This window comes from Poecilia formosa, unplaced genomic scaffold (genome assembly GCF_000485575.1).
Source record: "Poecilia formosa unplaced genomic scaffold, Poecilia_formosa-5.1.2 Scaffold54, whole genome shotgun sequence".
Lineage (NCBI taxonomy): Eukaryota > Metazoa > Chordata > Actinopteri > Cyprinodontiformes > Poeciliidae > Poecilia > Poecilia formosa.
The window spans coordinates 289,823-309,306 of record NW_006799993.1 but is presented as its reverse complement, the minus strand read 5'-3'; the positions used below and the strand labels follow the sequence as shown (position 1 = coordinate 309,306).

Genomic DNA, 19,484 nt, shown 5'->3' with positions numbered 1-19,484 from the left:
TACCTCTCAGTTTTTTTTTCATCCATTTGTTGGTTCATTACTTGCAGGGTCTTGCTTTTAAACTTGGGCAATTTCAGCTACCACTTGGTTATTATATGCTTAGAGCAATTGCAAAGAAAACATTTGTGATGTACTCGCCACTGCTATCTTGTATAGACTTCATATTTGATGCTTAGAAACATTTAAATAGTTGGCTAAGACGGTGTTTCCCAACCCTTATCCTCAAGGCACACTACCTTGCATGTTAAATGGATTGCAGTTCAACCTGTTAATCATCCATCAATTGAAATCACGTGTGCTGAAGCAGGGAATCACCTAAAACATATAGGGTAGTGTGTCATGAGGAACAGGGTAGGAAAACATTGTGCTAAGATCAGTCTTTAGGTAATTCCTCTGATGCTAGGTGTGGAAGTTGTGTAACATTGATGTGAAGGGGCTGGACTCACATGGCAAAGCTGAAAACATCCAGATTTGTCCATCTTGTAACTGAGGGAAAAGTGTAGCAACCTTGTTTCAGCCAGCTGACCAGCAATCCACAGCTACATGTGTCTTAAAGTGTTTAACTCAAATTTAACCCCAAAAAATCCTTATTTTCCACAATAGGTTTTAAATTATATTTAATTACATCTGATGTTAAGATTTATATCCAACTTTTTTCTCTTAGTCTAATTTCTCCTTCAACTGCTTTATTGTATGCTTAAACAATTTAAATAAAAACACCCCTGTGTTATTCACTATTGGCTGATGTGATGAAGGGCATATTTAACCAGGTTTAGCTTAGAAACAGGGAGTAGTGGACTAACACTTATCAGTCAACAAATTTAAACTCTTCAATTGTATCTAAGCAACATAAATATAATTTACACAAATCTTTTTGCAACTCGTAGTTTTGAAATTGATACTTTGTCTGAAATTCAAGTTAAAACTTGCAGAAACTGTTATGTAGTCATCTACAGAATTCAGAACATATAAAGATGTAGGGAATTAGTGTTTGAGTCACTTTTGGCCAAGTCTTTGTGAACAGTTAAACATCCATGCTCAGATTTAAAGCTGGCCTCAGTTCCCACCCCATTCAGCAGTGAAAATGTGCAAAACAGGAAGTCCAGTTGCTCTCTCTCTCTCTCTCTCTTTCTCTCTCTCTCTCTTTTTTTTTTAGAACAACAGAGAAGTACACGCAACTGTTTGCATGAATAGTTGGATGGGCCGCGCTGATATTCAGCTGAATTGTGAATTCTTTTTGAATGTTTCATGTTGGTGCTGAGCTGTCAGCTGCAACTTCCTGAGTTTGCCTCAGCTTGAGACGTGACTTCACAAAGCAAATCTGTAGCACTTCAGTTTGCAGTGTAAAGCTTTTTGGAGCAAATTGGTTTCACTGCAATCCTTACAGCATGAAACCTTTAAAAAATACCACAGCCCCACAGTTTGAACTGAAAAAATAGTAAAAAAAAAAAAAACACAAAAGCAGCAACTCTTTTTACTGTTGCTTAAATAATGTGTATGTTAATGATAATATTACTAAAACCTAAACATATCTGTATATCTATCTGACTGATAGAAAACTGTTTTAAATAAAAGCAAATTAAGTCATTTTTCCCCACTCTATTATTTTTAAGGTTTAATGTCCTGCTAATTAGATAGCAGAGAAAGCTTTACCCAGTTCTATGAAACACAGGGTAATCCAGTACTGACCCTCCCCTGCCTGTTGCTGCGCACTGCTTCGCTTGTAAGAAAGACAAATCCAGCTGATTAGAGATATTTCTAGTGACTAAAAACACACAGCTGTACACTTAAAGCAAAATTACCATTTGATTTTGAAAGTGCAATTTGCAATAAATGAGGCATTCGTGTGAAGAGGCCAACTGCGCACTGTGTCAGAGCAGATAACCTGGGTAATTGGCTCTTAAGCTTTATTTCTCTAGAAACCAAAAAGGCAAACAAATTTATATTTGAATTATATGTGCTACATGAATATGTACATATGTGTAATAATATGTTTTGTATGATTTTAGTGCCTGTAAGACTAATGTGTTCTTAAAAAAGTCAAATAGAGCGCATTATGCGCCAACGTTGGTAAACAAAGGGAAACTAGTGCCTTTTAATTTTTCACAGTGTTTTGTTGCAATTTGAACACAGCATAAAATACTATTTCCTGGATTAAATTCTGAAGCTAAAACACACAGTACATGTAAATTGTAGAGCGGCAATCAGACATAATACTGTTTTGATGTGTCCCATTCTGAGTCACAGTTGTTGTCAGAGTGGCTGTACTTGTTAGTTTGTAAGATCTTTTGCTCTAGCAATGGCTTTTAAAGCCTCCTGATGTTTGTTTTAGCTCCAGAGAGGTTTCTGTCTGGCAGATCAGGTGACATAGATGACTTCTGAAGACGCCAAGACTTATGACTTCCTTTGGAAAAACTGCAAAAAAACTGAATATAATCGCCTACAAGTCAAGCCTGTTGTATAGGACAGAAGCCTCCATATATGCCTAATTTAACCACCTGGGTTTCCGCCTTTTATTACAACCATATGATCCTTAAAGCTTTATAGGCAACACTATTGCCCTAGGGCCGAGGACAAAAAATGTGCAGGTTTTAATGACCTCCCTTCTGTAAAGATAAAACCTCCTGCCCTTCTGTCAACTCCCTCCATTCTCAACTGGAATTCCACACACTTCCTGAGAGGAAAGGTCAGAAATGGCTTTTAGGTCGAAGTAGGAAGCTCAGTAATGAGGAGCTTCTTCTAATGACCTTCACTGCCTGTAATAATGAGGTGCTAGGCCGAACATCAATCCTGCTACATCAACACCAAAAACAACAAAAAAAAAACAAGTGCTGTAAGCAACATGCTTATGAAAACAGGCACATAGTTTAGTGCTTTCATAATTCACAAACTAAGGGCTTAAACTCTTACTTAACTTGTTTACATGAGAATATTGACTAATTTGTCTGAGGCTTAAAATCTGCGTGTTTGTTGGGCTTGTTTCTATGACAGTAGGTTGAAGGATCTCTGCAGTTACGCATGAGTGTCTGTAGCGTCACAAACAATGCCAATTTTGGTACTATAAGCCTCCGATCAGGTTTTCAAATCTACATGGAAGTAATTTAAAGGGAACAGCCTCTAAATGCGGAGCCAACAACACATGTTTTCCACTGTTTCACAATGATGGTTTCCAACTTATTAGTCAGAATCAGGGAAAAAGTGAAATGGCTCCAGAGTTGTTAAATAGCTGCATCCCTCCCACGATTACAGGCTAAACCTGAACTGTCTTTGCGGCTTTCAGGGGTGTGGTTTGTCTTAGTCACTTGTCTTCATTTCCTCTGAGCTCCATCTGCAGAGCAGCATTTCTGCAGGTAGTTCGAGAGTAATCCTCCCCAACATAGTCATTGTTGGCTTAATGCTAGCCTACAATTTAGCAGACACACCCTCCTGGGTAATCACTGTAGGATTCGGGCATTCGTGCCCGTAAAGGCCAAGCACCATTATTACAGCCGCTTATTTATTTGCTAAATGGTTGGTGGGAACAGATACTCCAAACTGCTGTTGTTACAGCTTGACTTGGTTTCTTTTTAACCTTACTAAAGTTGACCTTGGTTGTGAAACTGCTGCCTCTGAGTCCACTTTTGAATTCCTGTGCGCCCTCCGCAGCCTCTTCGATTGTGTAGTTAATGATGAACTCACACAGAGCTCAGTTTAAAACAGGTGCGGAAGTGGCAGAAAGCTGTTTGGTTTCCTGCTGAGGGCACAGTTCCCCTGAAAGCAATTGGCGTTAATCAAAGTGCCTTGCGAAAGTATCAGCACCCCTTGAACTCTAACGGAATTTTTCCACATTAAAACCAAATAATTTACTGGAAGATACTCTGAAAGATTTGCCATCTGCATCTGCTGTCACTTGTTTAATTATGCACTGCTTTGTTTTGTCCATTGGATTAGATTTAAATAACAATACATTAAGGATCACTGTTGTTGACAAAGTGTTAGAAAAAGGGGTTTGAATACTTTTGCAAGGCTCTGTTGATGCACTGTTTTCTTTCAGTAATGGCTGTGTAACTTGACTTTGTTTGACTGCAGTTGTTTCAGAGCCGGATTTTCTCACTTATATGTTTTTTTTTCCTGAAATTGTTGATTATGAGTCGTGCTCTGGTGGCCAAATAAGGTTGAAAATGTGAGGACCGTGAAGTCCAAGGTACACCGGGCAGTCATCCAAAACACATTCCATTCATATGTGCAGCTGAAGGTTGCTTGCTGTGGTGAAATTACAAGCTCAGAGAACCAGAAAATTATTATGAACTGCTGCAATTCCACCTGACATTTTCAATTTGTGTGCAGCGCCGTACACAAGGCGCATAGAGGCAGAGTGTGCTCTACATGTGCTACAAATTCTATTTAACTCGGCTAAAATCATTGGTGTAAGTGTAATTCAATTTCCTGGATATGTTCATGGGCGCTCCTGAAGATCTGTAGATGCTTGGCACAGATTGATGAGTTTAAACTAGTTTGTCTCTGCAATCACGCACCAGAAATACAAAGGATTATAGCTTGCATTCAGGTGTGAGAAAGGTGTTACTTCAGGGATAGGAGGGGAAGGTATGATTAATAGTGCTGCAGCTTGCAGTTTCCTGAGTCTCCTTATTGCAAAAACCACAAATGCATGCGTTTCGAAAAAAGAGAAAATAATAAATCAGTTGTTACTCCTTTGTGATAATCTGCTTGGTGAATAGAACTGGCCAGTGCTTGTTCAGGCAGCACACAGATCACCAACCTTTGCCACGGAGCATCTGTTTTCACAGAAACAAGGGAGGGTGATTTTATCATCACACACAGGAGCACAGGCACAAGTCATTCACCCCCACAGCTGCACACACTGACTGAAGATCCATGTGATGCAACCTCAACCGCTTCCTTTGAACAGTTCTCATACGTGCCAAATCAGTGTTGTGACGATGTTTCTGGATGAAACAACACATTTTGCTTGTTAGGAGGTGGAGATAAAGACTAATCCATGGCAAGTCTGGTGCTGCTCCTCACTTGTGCTCCACAATTAAGAAATGACTCAGGGAAATGTTCCATATGCATCCTGGTTTGGACTCCAAAAAAGCCTTTAAGCAATGTTAATGAATGATCCAATATTAATTCTTTAATAGGAATGGAAATGTGTGCATAGTATCCTTACAGAGCTGGATTCTTGCCCCCCTCCCAACTGCAGCACAGCTGTCCTAACATCACCCTAACAGAGAGAGAGAGGAGAGAAGCAGCGAAGTTTCCACTAAAATCCAGTAGTTCTACTGTATTCCATCGCCATTTGATGCAACTGTGAAACTGAGGTTCAAAATGCTCAGTGTTGCTGCATTCCGAAACGGGTTTGGAAGTTGTACTGAGAGATAACAGAGGTCACATGCTCCGCTTTTAAAAAAAAAAGTGAGTTCTGTTGTCTGTTTGTGCAGCCTTAAGTTCAGTGAACTCATTTTTCTACGAGATAGAAGTGGAATGTGCTTGTGTGTGTGTGTGTGTGTGCATGTGTGTGCATGTGTGTGTGTGTGCAGAGAGAAGTGTTTCGGCAACTTTTGCAGGATCAGAGGACTCCACCATTTATGCAGCCTTTCTATTTTTAAGCACCCCAGTTTGATGTCTATTCTTGAGCCACTCCCTAAGAGTTAGTGAGAAAATGAGTCTTCCTTTTTCTGGAGCAGTGTCTCTTGGCTCCAGGCAGCGTGATGATGATGATGATGGTGACACAAAGGATCCTCTGTGTCACTTGGCTGTGATGCAGCAGAGTGGAGCACGCCACACAGAGCGATGCGGCTTTTTCACAGCATTTCGGCTGCGATTCAGTTCGTCTCTCAGACAGCAGTAAAAACTGTTTGCAAACAACCAGACCAGAGATTTTAATGTCATATCATGATTAATGAACAGACATTTTAATAAGTGAGAAATATTTTGAGGTTAGTTTGAGAATATAATAGCACAATCTGTTGGTAGGAAATGGCCTCATTGTGTCTAGTTGCAAGGAGGACCTACAAAAAGAATAGCATTAAGGCAACTATAATCCACTATTATGTGTACAAAATAGCAACATCAGTGTTTCTCTGTGATTGACATAATTTATAGTAAGGCTTCCTGTGTTTCCATCTGGTACAAGCCCAATTATCTCATTTTTAAAAGGATATATTTCCTTTTTTTTTTAGTTATTCTTAGTCAAAATTTAAGAGGTTATCTGTTTTGAATGGAAAAGCTTTACGTCGAACAAGTGGAATTTGTCTTTACCCCCTATAATCTCTAATAAGACTGTCTGAGACCCGTCTCCATCACACATTGGAACAGTGACTTAATACCAGCTATGATTTAAATTAATGTGCTGTTCAAAGCTAAAAAAGACCTAAAGACAAAGTTCATTCTGATTACTGTCCAAGTGCTTCAGGACAAAAAGTGAAAGGAGAATGAAGGGCCACAGAGAGTGATTATAGTTTAACAACTGATTAGTAGGATTAAATTAAAATCAGTATATCTATGTTCTATCAACTCTCAAAACAAACAGATCAAATTCATTTTTAAAATATAATCCAAACAATGTCCTATCAAAAGCAATTTCAATGTATTCATATAGATGGATTCAAATTCTAATTATAATACAACATATATCATAGCACATTGTATACTGTCAAGAAAGTCAGGTTAACTTTAGAGAACTCCTTCCACAGTAAGCGTATGTTAAAACGAAAGCAGTTAATTTTTGCCACTTTTCTTACAGACAAATTCGATAATTTAAGCAAGGGGACCTCTATATTTTTCACTATTCACAGTTTGATAAAACAGGATGAACCAACAGAAGCAGATTACATGGCTCCCTAAATCATGAGACTGTAGAAACTTTCATCTGAAGCAGTCCAGTTCTTCTTCTTCTTAGTTTATCAACTGAAACATTGACTCCAGTCTTGTTTGTAGGGGATGCCCATAAGTTGTTTACTATGTTCAGAAATGCATTTTCCTTCTACTCAACTTTTCATTGAATTGGAAGCTTACCTCTGTTGTAAAGCCTGTCAATAACTGTCTGCAGCAGTCAAGTCAGCAGTCTTTCCATTGGTTGCATAAATCACAGTAAATCAATTGTGTGTTAATTGGTCTAAGATAATACTGTAATTTTCAGAGGAACTGAACTTTAAATTTAGATTAGCTGTAAAAAAAAAAAAAAATTAAACATAGAAAATTAACAGAACATGCTTGGAATAAATTAGGTGTAAAGAATCTATACCCGTTTCATTGTTTGGACTGAATTACTTAAACTTACTAAAAATTTGCCTTCTTACTGATAAAACCAATTCATTTTAACTGTGTCTCAAGCAAGGCTGTAATTTTTTTTTTTTTTTTTTACAAAGCAATTAATGTATTTTATCAGACTTTTAAACTTCCCTTGACCATCTGCATTGTTTCATTTAGCCAGAGTACTAAAGGCCACCCATGCTCTTTATGCTACAGTTCCTACTGTGTAAACAAAGCAAGAAATGCTGTCAGAGGCCCTCTGTGTCTGTGAGAGCGTGGTGGGCATGCTTCATGGTTGAATAAGAGCTATAATCTTCTTAATCTGGAGCTCTGAATAAAATTCCTCATATGGGGGCAAAACCCAGTAGTGTTCACTTTTCTTTACAAAACCATGCAATTTAACCTTAAATGGTTAAATTGTAAGTTTTTTACTTACTTAATGCAGCATATTAATGAAATTATTTATGTGCAGATGAAGGAAACTGTTTATATTTAAGTGAACACAAAGTTTTACACTACATAATCTTGGTTCATGGAGCTGAGTATTTGTCGCCCCCCAGTGTTCATAATGGGTAAGGGTCTGTTTTACTAACTTCCTCTTCCTGTTGCCAGCAAGTGAGTAATCGAGAAGAGGCTGAGATAAGTGTTCCAGAGAATTTTATTTTTATACCCTAAAAACTTCCCGTTTTGAAATGTAAAGTATTTTTAAGAAATACAAATGATTATTTAAGATTTTTGTAAATGCCACAGTCTGAAATCTTACAATGATATAAATCCTAGTAGAAAAACAAATTTCATGCTATAAGATCAGTCTTTTCTTCGAATGTGCAGAATATGGATGTCGGGACTGCTGAACTCTGGGTCCTGTTTGTCAGAAGGGATTGTTTCACGGGTGAAATTTCGTTGCAGCAACTGAAAAATGAAAAAGCGAGACAGCAAATCAGACATCAAGGATATAAAGCTATATAAAATAAAACTGTTTCTATCTATACCTCAAAAAACTTATTTTCCACTTCTGGATTAACGCCCTCGGTGCGTTGCTCATAGCAGCAGATAATGGAGGTCTCTGGTCCAGAAAGCTGCTTCAGTGTCTCCACCAGTGGTCCTATGGACTGTGTAGGATTGAACCATGAGTTAAAATGAGGAATACAACAAATAATATATTTTATAGTCTCAAAATTATTGTTATAGTACTTTATTAATGTATTCATTCCTGTTGTCATGTTATATCTTCAAACCACAGAATATCTTTGAAATCTTATGTGGCAGACTAATGCAAATGAATAAATATGATTTAAACTAAACAATCTATTGACTGCATGTTTATGTTTGCTATCCAACTACAAGGCAAACCTCCACCCTGTAAAGATTTCAATATTACTCTTTGCTGACCCTAGTGACTTCTGGTAGGTATTTTCTTTAACCGTATACTTGCGGTTGTTGTCATATCAACAGCTAGTCTTACCTACCCTGTTGATTTTTCCAGCATCTGTACTTGCGTTTTCTAAAGGAAACTGACGGAACTGAATTTTATTCAGGAGTACAAAAGTGAAGAGGGCCAAATACAAATGCATCTAAATCTCCGATTTTTATTTGCAATGTTTCCTTTTCATAATTATGCACTACCTTGGGTTGAATATGTGGATAAAATCCTCATGAAATAATTGAAGTTGGTGGTTGTAAAGTGATACATTTGAAACGCAGTTTAATTTAACCCATTTCATAAAAGAGTAAGTAGAAGAAAGGTTGCACAATACCTGCTCATAATATATGCAATCTGCCATGATAATGTAATGTGGAGGAGGCAATAGTTCAGACACATCTTCACCCCTTTAAAAGCAAAGAAACGGGTTAGAGTTTAGCAAATATGCAGCTCGTAAACATTTTATCAATCCAGTGCAATATTAAACAGAAGTACAAACCATTTCAGTACCTTGGCAGATATGGACCCACTCTGAATGAGTGTCTGGTTTTCCTGAATATTCACATTCAGGAGGGACTGCAAATCTTCCAGGTCTGTTACTATGACATGAGCACTGTAGACAATTTAAGGAAAATAATTTGTAAGTAAATGAAGATGCAAAGCAAATCTGAACGATTGAGGGAGCGGGATGATTAACAAAAAAGTACGACTTCGTTTTGGGGTCTCACCCGAGTGTTGCTGCCATCAGACCAACTACTCCTGTCCCAGCACCTAATTCCACCACAGTCCTGCCACACCACATGTTGACTCCTGCCGACGGGTCATAAAACGTTTTAGTTTCTAAATATTTAGCGAGAACAATGGCTGCATCCCAGACGACACAACCAACGTCCCCTATGTAGCACTGTTTCATTCTTAAGACGCATCCGTCATTCTTTTCAATTTCTCTTACAAAATACTTGCTATTGTCTATTTCTGGTGCCGCCATGTTGACCAAAGTGAGCGACTGGTGTTATGACTGAGAGGACTTCCGGTCCTGTGCGAAATTATGTCCTCCTGTGAAAAACTGTTCCCCTTGTTTCAGGAGCGCGCACAGCAGCCAAAGAGGCGGGGATCCAAGCATTTTCACTCGGTGGGGGCACCAAATATTTCTCAAAAATACATAAAGGGAATACCTCTGTCTGTCCAGCTTCCAACTCTGTTTCTTAAAGTCAAATATCCCGCTAGGCAGGGCCGTTTTACTGTTACAACCTTTCTTATTTTATCAAAGTAAAAACTTTAGGTTCAATGAGATATAAATCTTGTTTAAACTATACACGTTCTCTTTACAACCAGATACTGCCCTTGACTTTATTTCCTAGCTTTGGCAAGTTAAACGCTTTCATAGAAATACGCCAAAGTACCTTTCAAAATAAAGTCTTCATCTGCCATTAACGATAGCTTCATGCGCAGATGCTAACTTCCGTTGTTTCTCAGAATAGCCATTTGTGCTAACTGCTTGAAATATGTTTAAATCCTCTCTTTACTGTTTGTTTAAGTCTGATAAGTAGATTTTAACATATATAGAGTACGCAGTTTGGACTTTCTTAACCACTATAATTTTCTTGTGAGAATTTAAAATGTATCAGAGCAACACAGGGGAGATAACCGGCAGTGAGCCCACAGACTCTGGACAAACCTGTCGCAGAAGCGGCCTGAAGGAAGCTACCGCATCGTCCTGTTGTCCAGCATCTCTCTCCCCCGCTCTGCCTTACCGAAGTTCAGAAGTTTACACTCCCAGTTCAAGTCATGCTCCATCACAGCCAGGAACGGCCTCAGGTGATTTTAAAAACTAGGGTATACACCTCTTGTGAAAATATTCATACAGGTTGACATTTTATATATGCATACATATTTTGTGCGATAGAACCTAAATGCAAAAAGATAAGTAGTTTTCAAAACTTAAGCTGAAATGTTCAAGTCTTGCCACAAAATTGGTGTTTGGTCTGGGCTTGCACAGAGGCATTCTACAAACTCTCCTATTATAGCTCTGAGTGTATTTTTAGACATTGTCCTGCTGGAAGGCAAGTCTCCATCCACTTTAACGTCTTTTGCAGCATACCAGTTACCAAGCTTTCTTCCAGAATTGCCCTGTACTTACTTCCAGAATTTCCCACTTGAGCTATGGATCTCTGCAGCTCATCCAGAGCTGCCTCTTAGCTGCTGGTTTGATTCTTGCTCTCCTTGCCCAACCTGCCCATTTGTAATGAGACAAAAAGAAGCAGTTCTGTGCGTGTGAAGATTTTTTTAAACCAAAAATATCTATAGTTTTATGAAATTCAGATTTTATTCTGGTAGTTTGAATAGGATTGGTCCCACAAGATAAATTTTGTCCTTCAGACGTCGGTTTTCTTGAAGGTCAGTGCCGGAATGGCATCAGGGTGGGACGACCAGCCTCGTCGGTTCTCATGTCTTCCTCAGACACTTCCACTGTTCGCTTCCCTGGAGGAACACCAAGACTCAGGAGGACACCAGGGTCTACAGGACCGACAGGTTGGCACCTTACACAGCCACGAGTTCCTGAAATAAGCTTTATATTAAGTAATCCCTTTTTGAGCTGATTTCTAAATGGTCACTTTTGATAGGAACAAGCGTCTCGTCTGTTTCCACAATTTCTGGTGCCTCTGTGATAGTAGCGGTAGTTGAAGGGCGAGGTTTGGCCAGAGGAGAGATTGGCATGGCCAGTATTGACTTAAAATGTCCAGAACTCATACTTTCTCAGTTTGCAGACACAGGGACGTATGCCAAGGTAAACCTATTAATTTCTTCCTGGGTGATTATAAGACATGGAACACAGAGAGAGTTGTTTGTTTTTCTCTTTTAAGGTTATAACCAGGCTTCACATCTTGATGCCTATGGAAATCCTGATGCCAGACACAGCCAGTGAGAAGGGGAAATGGACAAAACTCTTCAAGCTTATCACAGAGAATTTTCCAGTATAAAAACATTTTAAAAAAATAATTAATAAATTTTTTTCAAAAATGAAAATCTATCGATCGCTTTTAATATGTTAAACCTTTGTTTTTCAGAGTGTAAACCTCACTGCAATCCAGAGAAAGTACTATAACGAGAAGAAAGGGCTGGAGTACATACAGCAGCTCTGTGCTCCAGAATTTGCCACTGTTCTCATGGAAGTGCAAGCAAAGTAAGCTGCAAAATCCATGAAGGCATAAAAATATACTGGTCAGAAGTTTGGATACATTCATCATTAATCATTAACATGAATGTCATAGCAATTTTGAGCTCTTTACAATTAATTTGAATAGTTCTTATGGGGAGTGTTGACATTAAACAGCTTGAATGAATTTTAAAAATGAGGACATTTGGTGTTTGAGCAGGACGGTTGGCTCAAACACTCATTTAAACTGATTCTGCAAAGTAGAATAACATCTCTGCGGAAATGGTCACAACATCCACACTATTGATAATTTATGGACTACTCTTAAAATCTGTCTTTGTGCTACCTAATTTTTTATTAGATCTAGTTTTTTTCTCTACAACTTAAGGGTATTTATCAAAGTATGAGTTGGGGTGTGTATATTGGAAAAATCCACAATAAATTAAAACTTCTATGCAAAACATTTGTTTCCGAAAGTTTGCTGAAGCTGTTACTAATTTGAAAACCCCAAAAAAGCATAATGTAAAGCTGAAAACAAATGTGACATTCATGCTGCCGACGTGTTTATGCAAACCTGCCCGGCACTCTTAACTCTGCTGTAACCCTGCAAGTTTTTGTTTATCTAACATTATTACCATTTTAGGTATTATTGCCTAGCAACGGCAGCTGCTTTGCTGAAATACTTGGAGTTCATTCAGAGCTCGTTTTATGCTGCCAAGTCTCTAAAAGTGATCTTTAAGGGAAGTGAACAGACGACTATGATCGACTCGGCCTCTGCAGCTAACTTGGAGTTGGTGGTTAATAACAGAGACAACAGGTAAGAGAGGAAAGCACCTGCAAAATCACGATGTCTCTACGTGAACACACTTTTAGTCCTTCTTTGTTTGCCTTTGGACAGAAGCGACTATACTCTTTTAGGAGTACTCAACCATACAAAAACACCTGGTGGAGCGAGGAGGCTGCGCTCCAATATCCTGGAGCCTCTTCTTGATGTGGATACTATAACCACACGCTTGGACGCCATTCAGGAGCTGCTGCAAAACGAGGAACTCTTCTTCGGCCTAAAGAATGGTTTAGGAGCTACCTTTTTATTGAATCATACATGCAAATTTAACAAATACAGATGATTCATATCAGTGTGTGTTCTTTCCCCCTCAGCAATAGGTCATTTCCTGGACATTGACCGGCTGCTCTCCGTTCTCGTTCAGATTCCAAAGCAGGAAACGGTGCATGCAGGTTTTTTTTCTTTTTTTTTTTTCTGTTGCTCACGTTTTGTGCATTTCTCATTAGTGGTACATTATTAATCCTGCAGGCTCAAGCTGCTGAATCGAAGATTACGCATGTCATCCAGCTGAAACACACACTGGATCTGGTGCCACAGTTAAGGGTCTGTACGTGCTGGTCATCATTCAATAAACATTCATATACTGATTTTTATAAACAATTAAACATTGCACATATTAAACAGGAGGTGTTAAAGACATGCAACACAGCTCTGCTAAAGGCATACAGTGCAACGCTGGAGGACAACCGGTAAAAAGGCTTTTTTTTTTTTTTTTACTTTAAATTCAAATTGGAAATATGTACTAAACCAACCACTTTAACTGGCACCCTCAATAAAGATATGTAAATATCCTTAAAATAATAAACATTCAACCCCTGTTTACTAATTGTACTGCACTTATTGTATCTTCTATGACATTTCATGATCTTTTACCATTTACAATCCGTGCCTCAGTCTGTGCTCCCTCACAGCTGATACATACTAAGCATATTATGCTACCCTGTTGCTATCACTTTTGTCCTTTTGGGTTTTTTGTTCTGTGTGTCATCTTTAGTTTCCTGTAAGCTTGTTCACCTTTTCTATTAATAATATCCCTTAGATTCCATCTTGCTTATCTGCTGCCCACATTTGTTTTTTTTACAGAAACAAAATATGACCTCAACATCTCATTAGTCAAAATAACTCATGTGCTGATTTGGCCAGATGTGTAAGCTTATTACTGTGTTGAAAACCCAGTGATGATCTATTTTAATAGAAAAAAGCCCATAGCGTGACATACTCCACCATACTTAACAATGGCTATAAGGTGCTTTTCCAAATATTCATACAAATATTCATCTGACTAAATCAAAAGGGTTTAGTTAAAGTCCCAATTTGAAGGCCGGATTTTTCAAAAAGTTACAGTATGAAATGATACTACAAGAGTAGTATCACTTCAGGCTTACATATATGTTTGTCCGGAGTTTCAATAGATTTTTCCTGTGCTTAACCTTCTTAAAACAGTGTGTGCATTTTGTTTTCCCACAGATTTGATATAATCCTCGAGCAGATCAAGACGGTGGTTAATTATGACACCACTTATTTTAAAGGAAGCCTGAACTTGCGGACCCAGAAATGTTACGCAGTGCGACCCAACATCAATGCGTTCCTCGACATCGCACGCAGAGTTTACACTGAAATTGTAGACGACATTGCAGGTATCTAGTAAAAATTCTCTTGCATCATTTCTATGATGCATCCATATCTGATGGCTTTGTGTGCGTCCCTCTGCTGTGTATAGGGCTTGTGAACAAGTTGGGGGAGAAATACGGCTTTCCGTTGCGCACTAGTTTCAGTACGTCCCGGGGATTCTTTGTCCAGATGAAGCTGGATGGAGTGGTCTTACCTGAGGGCAAACTACCCCCAGAGTTCATCAAGGTAGGGTCCTTTTAAAATCACTCCCCAAGCAGATTAGGTTGTACTAGGGACAATGGAGCACTAGCAGGTAGTAAAAGAAACAAAACTAACTTCAGTAATCACTAAAGCTGCTTCTTGCTAACAGAAAATCTTCTATTTCAGGTCACCAAGCAGAAGAACAGTTATGGCTTTACCACTGCAGACCTGATTAAGATGAATGGTCGTTGTGATGAAGCGCTGAGGGAGATTTTCCACATGTCCTATGTGTGAGAAGACAACTATCTATCCTTTCACAAACAACTTATTTTAATGGCACTGATTGATTTCAATTAAATTTTTCTACTAGGGCTTTTCTTCCCTAAAGAAAATCAAATATAAGGGCATGATTAGTAAATTCATTATCTCATTATATCCAACAATGTCTTTGTAAAAAAAAAAAATTACTGTACCTTTCAGAGCTTTGAAACATTTCACTGAAACTTTTTACTTTGTGTAGTGCCAGTGACCCATTAGCAATTCCCAACTGGAATGTTTTAGTGAGAAAACTGACATTATAGCTTTTGAGGCTTGTCTTTATCATTAAATGTCCACTAGAGGGTGCTATTTATAAGGTAAAATTTATTATACTCCTTCCTTATCTGTGTTTCAATAGGGTTATATGCCAACTTCTTACAACCATCCATGAGCACATCCATTGCCTGTACAAACTTTCTGACACTGTGTCCATGTTGGACATGTTGCTCTCGCTGGCCAATGCATGCACAATCTCAGACTACGGTAAGTGGAAACCAGTTCCATCAATGATAGTGCTTTGCAAAAATGATGTATAAACCTTGAGCTTTTTAACATTTTGTCACATAGCAGAGACAAACGTCAGTGAGATTTGAGATTTTTTGTGGTAAACTAATTTTGTCACTCCACAAATCTGGCAGAGTGGTAGATGACACTAAAACAGTGAAAGTGGTTCAGAAAGTAGGGATTTTGTCTCACAACTGATGGGTTGTTGGTTCAAACCCTCGCTACATTTATAGCAGTCATTTGGTGGCTCTGATTGAATGGCAGCCTACCTTCCATAATTGGCGATTGTAGTCTAGATATGTACAAGCACAAGTCACTTACCATCACCCTAATCAGACCATTTCCATGGTGAACCATTGTGGTGGGAGCATCATGCCACCACACTGCAAAAACACAAAATCTTACTAATTATTTATGGTAAGATTTTGCAAGTGTTGTAGTTGACTTGAAATAAGACAAGACTAACAAATAACGTCTCCGCACAATATAGGAGCTTGTTTTAAGTCAATAATGAATAAGTACTAGCTATAAGTAAAATAGTCTGCCAGTGTAACAAAGTATTTTTTTCATGTTATAAGTAACAATGTCTTGTCACACCAAGGAACAGTCTTATTAATAAAAAAATTCCAAATAAAATTGATCAAAGTTTGCAGATTAAAATCATAATTGACAAAAATGTGAAAACATTTGCAAAATGATGCATAAACCTTGAGTAATACAAAAGTGTATTTCCACTTTTCCAGTGCTGTGTACTGAGTATTACCTCCATGAGGTTTGATCTGCTGTCTAGAGGAAGGTGGCTCCGTTAAACCGCCATGAACTGCTTGCTCTACTAAGCCTGACTCTCTGCTGGGCTCGGTTCTTTTCGCGTGCGGCTCCGCCCCCATCAGCCACGTGGGTGGCGATTGCTGGCCCTCAGCTGTCTGAAACTGTCTCTCCATTGATGCATGCTGACTGCCTGCCCCCCTTCTGTCCAAGCCAGCTTGTACTCCGATTACCCTTCTTACATAAGCCCTCACTGATGTGCAGTATTTGCAGAGACAACTGTAGCCGCCAACTGTCTGTAACCGGTGCATATTTTCACTCAGAAATGGCTGGTTTTATGATTCTGTGGCTTATTTTACAACCTGTCTGCGGCTAATCAGGCATTTATTTAAATACGCTGATGGATTTAGAACATTGCAAATGCTTTTACAGTATTTTGCTGTTGTTGTCACTGAGATGCCTGGAACACAAAACAGCAGACGAAAGTGACGTGTTTGTGCTGTTCTGCTGTGGCCGCCAGTGCGTCCAGAGTTTACAGACACCTTGGCCATCAAGCAAGGTCGTCACCCCATCCTGGAGCGAATGGCCCGACAGCAGCCTGTCTCAAACAATACCTACATCTCCGAGGGCAGCAATTTTGTCATCGTAACAGGACCCAACATGAGCGGCAAATCTACATACCTCAAACAGGTGGCGCTCTGCCAGATCATGGCCCAAATAGGTCAGCGGCTAATATTCTAACCTTATAAATCGTGCCGTGCGCTTACCTTAATCTTGCGTCATGACTTCTGTGTGTTTATGTTCTTCAAGGCTCTTTTGTCCCAGCTGAGTACGCCTCTTTCCGCATCGCTGACCAGATTTTCACCAGAATTGGTGTTGATGATGATTTTGAAACCAACTCTTCTACCTTCATGTTGGAAATGAAGGAGGTAAGGTCTTTTTTGCACACAGATTGCACAGATTGTTTCATGTGATATAAAAAGAAAGGCTTAATCTCTAACACTTTTTGTTTCTTTCAGATCTCTTACATAATCCACAATGCGAGTGACAGGTCATTGACCATTATAGATGAATTGGGACGTGGCACTAGTGCTGAAGAAGGCATTGGAATCTGTCACTCGGTTTGTGAGTTCCTCCTTGGCCTAAAGGTGAAAAATGCACCAGTACGGTTGAGTTCTGCCACTCCCCTTTCTGAATTAAGAACCAGATCGTTCAGATTCCTCTGCTGTTTCTTAGCCATTGACTTCCTTTCTAATAGCTTGTGATACACCTTCATGGTCAATGTAAAGCAGCAGAACAAACAACGGCATCCTACATAATAGGTGTTTTGAACTTGAAGGTGTGTCTGGTTTTTCCTCTTCTTTGCAAGGCGTTCACTCTGTTTGCCACACACTTTCTGGAGCTCTGTCAGCTGGAGTCTCTCTATCCTAACGTGGAAAACCAGCACATGGAGGTTGAGCACACACGTAACAGAGACTCTGGTGCTGAGCAAGTGGTGTATACATATCTGCTGAGTCGAGGATGCTCTGACGAAAGACAATACGGTAACCAGTCGGCGTATTTCAGGAACAGTCTTGTTAAAGTTTGATATGAAAGTCATTACAGGACACAGTTTTTTTTTTTCTGATTTAGGTCTGAGAGCAGCTGAGATTACCTCACTTCCTCCAAGTATAATCCAAGAGGCGAAGTTGGTTGCCTGTAAAGTCAGCCAGCAGCTTCTGGTAATGTCCATAAAGATCAGATTTAGTCATTTTGTTCTGATAGTTCTGTAATAGGTTATTCATACCCCTGAAACTGTCTAACGTGTTTCAGCTTTAAACTTCTCTCTTATATGGGGAATTTATACGATAAATAAAACAAAATCTAGTGCAAATTTGTGGAGAAGAATTTTTTTACTAATAAAAATCAAAAAATTGTGACATTCATATATTTAATCTGTGTTGAGTCCATAGTTTTTAGAACCACCTTTTGTTACAATCACAGCTGCTCACTTCAAAATTATTAAATATTTTGTGCTGATCTCTGCCAAACATCGTAAAAATATTTGCCACCATATTCTATAAAGATTTTGCACTTATGCTGTTAAAAGTGTGTAAGTGCAATATGTAGCCACATAGGCTGACATTAAACTGCCCCAATGCTAACAGTATTTTTCTGACATGACATTAATAACTGGATATTTTGAGTAATACATTTTAGGAGTAGACTAAACTTAGCATCTGTTTGACACTTTCAGGCCAAACGTCCCGCTGATCCAGAAACGCAGAGACAGAGAGCTGTGTACCACCTGGCAACTCGCCTGTTGCAGACTGCCAGAAACTCAAGACTGGATCCAGAGAGCCTGCGTATGTATCTGAAAGGACTGAAGAAGCAGTATGAGGCGGAGCTGCAGACTGCAGCCCCAGCAAGGCCCACTGACACAGAGGAGGAATGAATGACTCTGCCCTTCTTCAGGGAGACAACTGTCCTTTCATTGTTACTGACCAAACCTTACATTTTAATAACTGTGTTGTTTTTAATTCTAACTGTGGTGTTATTTATTTGGTAAGTTATTCTGCCTGGGCAGAAAAACACAGCTATATTACTGTGATGATTTCCCTGTTATTCTGTATTGTTTGATGTTTTCTGGAAATAATTGATGGCTAATTATATCAATTCAGTAACATATGAATTGGTTATACAGTAAGTTTTGTTCTTATGGATGTTTTGGGAAAACTATGAAATCTTCCATTGCCAATATTTTCCTATGTGTTTTTTTTTTTTGTTTGATAAGAGCAAACATATTTGCAATAAACAACAAAAAAATCTAAGCAAAAGCTGAAATAAAAAAAGCTATAAAATGCTAAATTAGCAATAAGCCAGGTGATACCTCAAAATTAAAAACAGAAAACAACAAAAGAAAACTCATATACACAATAGGATCGTACTTGACATAAATATTTAAACTTTTACTTGACTCTTTTATTGCAACAATGTTTCATACATATGATGAACCAACCATAAGAACTAACACCAAAAGGCCCCAGGGGTCCTATCCAAAACAGAAAACTGTATTTCATCTCAAAAAAGAACTTTGAACAACAAAGCAGTCATTCAGTCCGTTTTCTCTTTTGCTCATGAAAGACATCTTTGGCATTGTCTTGTCCAGGAGTGACTGATCACAACTCAAAGTGGCAAAACTTTTTGTGTTGGTTATGTGTAGTAGTCTAATATTCTGAGACTTTATCTCAGAAAAAAAATAAATAAATAATAAAAAAAAAAAAAAAATATATATATATATATATATATTTATATATATAAAAAAAAATATATATATATATATATATATATTACAAAATTACACTAAAAGAAGAGTACATTTTCGATTATATTTTCATTATTCGAGAAACATCCGTAAAATGACTTGT

At 38.5% G+C, this 19,484-nt stretch overlaps 2 protein-coding genes across 3 annotated transcripts; one reads left to right on the top strand and one right to left on the bottom strand.

The window, feature by feature from the left end:
• Positions 1 to 7,670: 7,670 nt before the first annotated feature.
• vcpkmt (valosin containing protein lysine (K) methyltransferase) lies at positions 7,671 to 9,761 on the bottom strand. The gene is made up of 5 exons (XM_007553029.2): positions 9,406 to 9,761; positions 9,177 to 9,290; positions 9,012 to 9,084; positions 8,247 to 8,366; positions 7,671 to 8,166 (listed from the first exon to the last, which is right to left on the bottom strand). The coding sequence occupies exons 1-5, from the start codon at positions 9,663 to 9,665 to the stop codon at positions 8,062 to 8,064; spliced, it is 672 nt and encodes a 223-aa protein (XP_007553091.1). The 5' UTR covers positions 9,666 to 9,761; the 3' UTR covers positions 7,671 to 8,061.
• A 96-nt stretch (positions 9,762 to 9,857) lies between these two features.
• On the top strand, positions 9,858 to 18,818 carry msh4 (mutS homolog 4). Of its 2 annotated transcripts, none has more exons than XM_007553033.2 (20): positions 9,858 to 10,495; positions 11,057 to 11,209; positions 11,302 to 11,465; positions 11,542 to 11,652; positions 11,746 to 11,861; positions 12,478 to 12,651; positions 12,733 to 12,905; positions 12,993 to 13,060; positions 13,147 to 13,221; positions 13,303 to 13,367; positions 14,146 to 14,315; positions 14,399 to 14,535; positions 14,677 to 14,780; positions 15,167 to 15,291; positions 16,598 to 16,798; positions 16,888 to 17,006; positions 17,097 to 17,225; positions 17,447 to 17,621; positions 17,710 to 17,798; positions 18,314 to 18,814. In XM_007553033.2, the coding sequence occupies exons 1-20, from the start codon at positions 10,297 to 10,299 to the stop codon at positions 18,509 to 18,511; spliced, it is 2,745 nt and encodes a 914-aa protein (XP_007553095.1). In that variant the 5' UTR covers positions 9,858 to 10,296; the 3' UTR covers positions 18,512 to 18,814. The 2 variants fall into 2 exon arrangements, with proteins under 2 accessions (XP_007553095.1, XP_007553096.2); XM_007553034.2 differs by having other exon boundaries at positions 10,415 to 10,495; positions 11,075 to 11,209; positions 18,314 to 18,818.
• Positions 18,819 to 19,484: the final 666 nt, after the last annotated feature.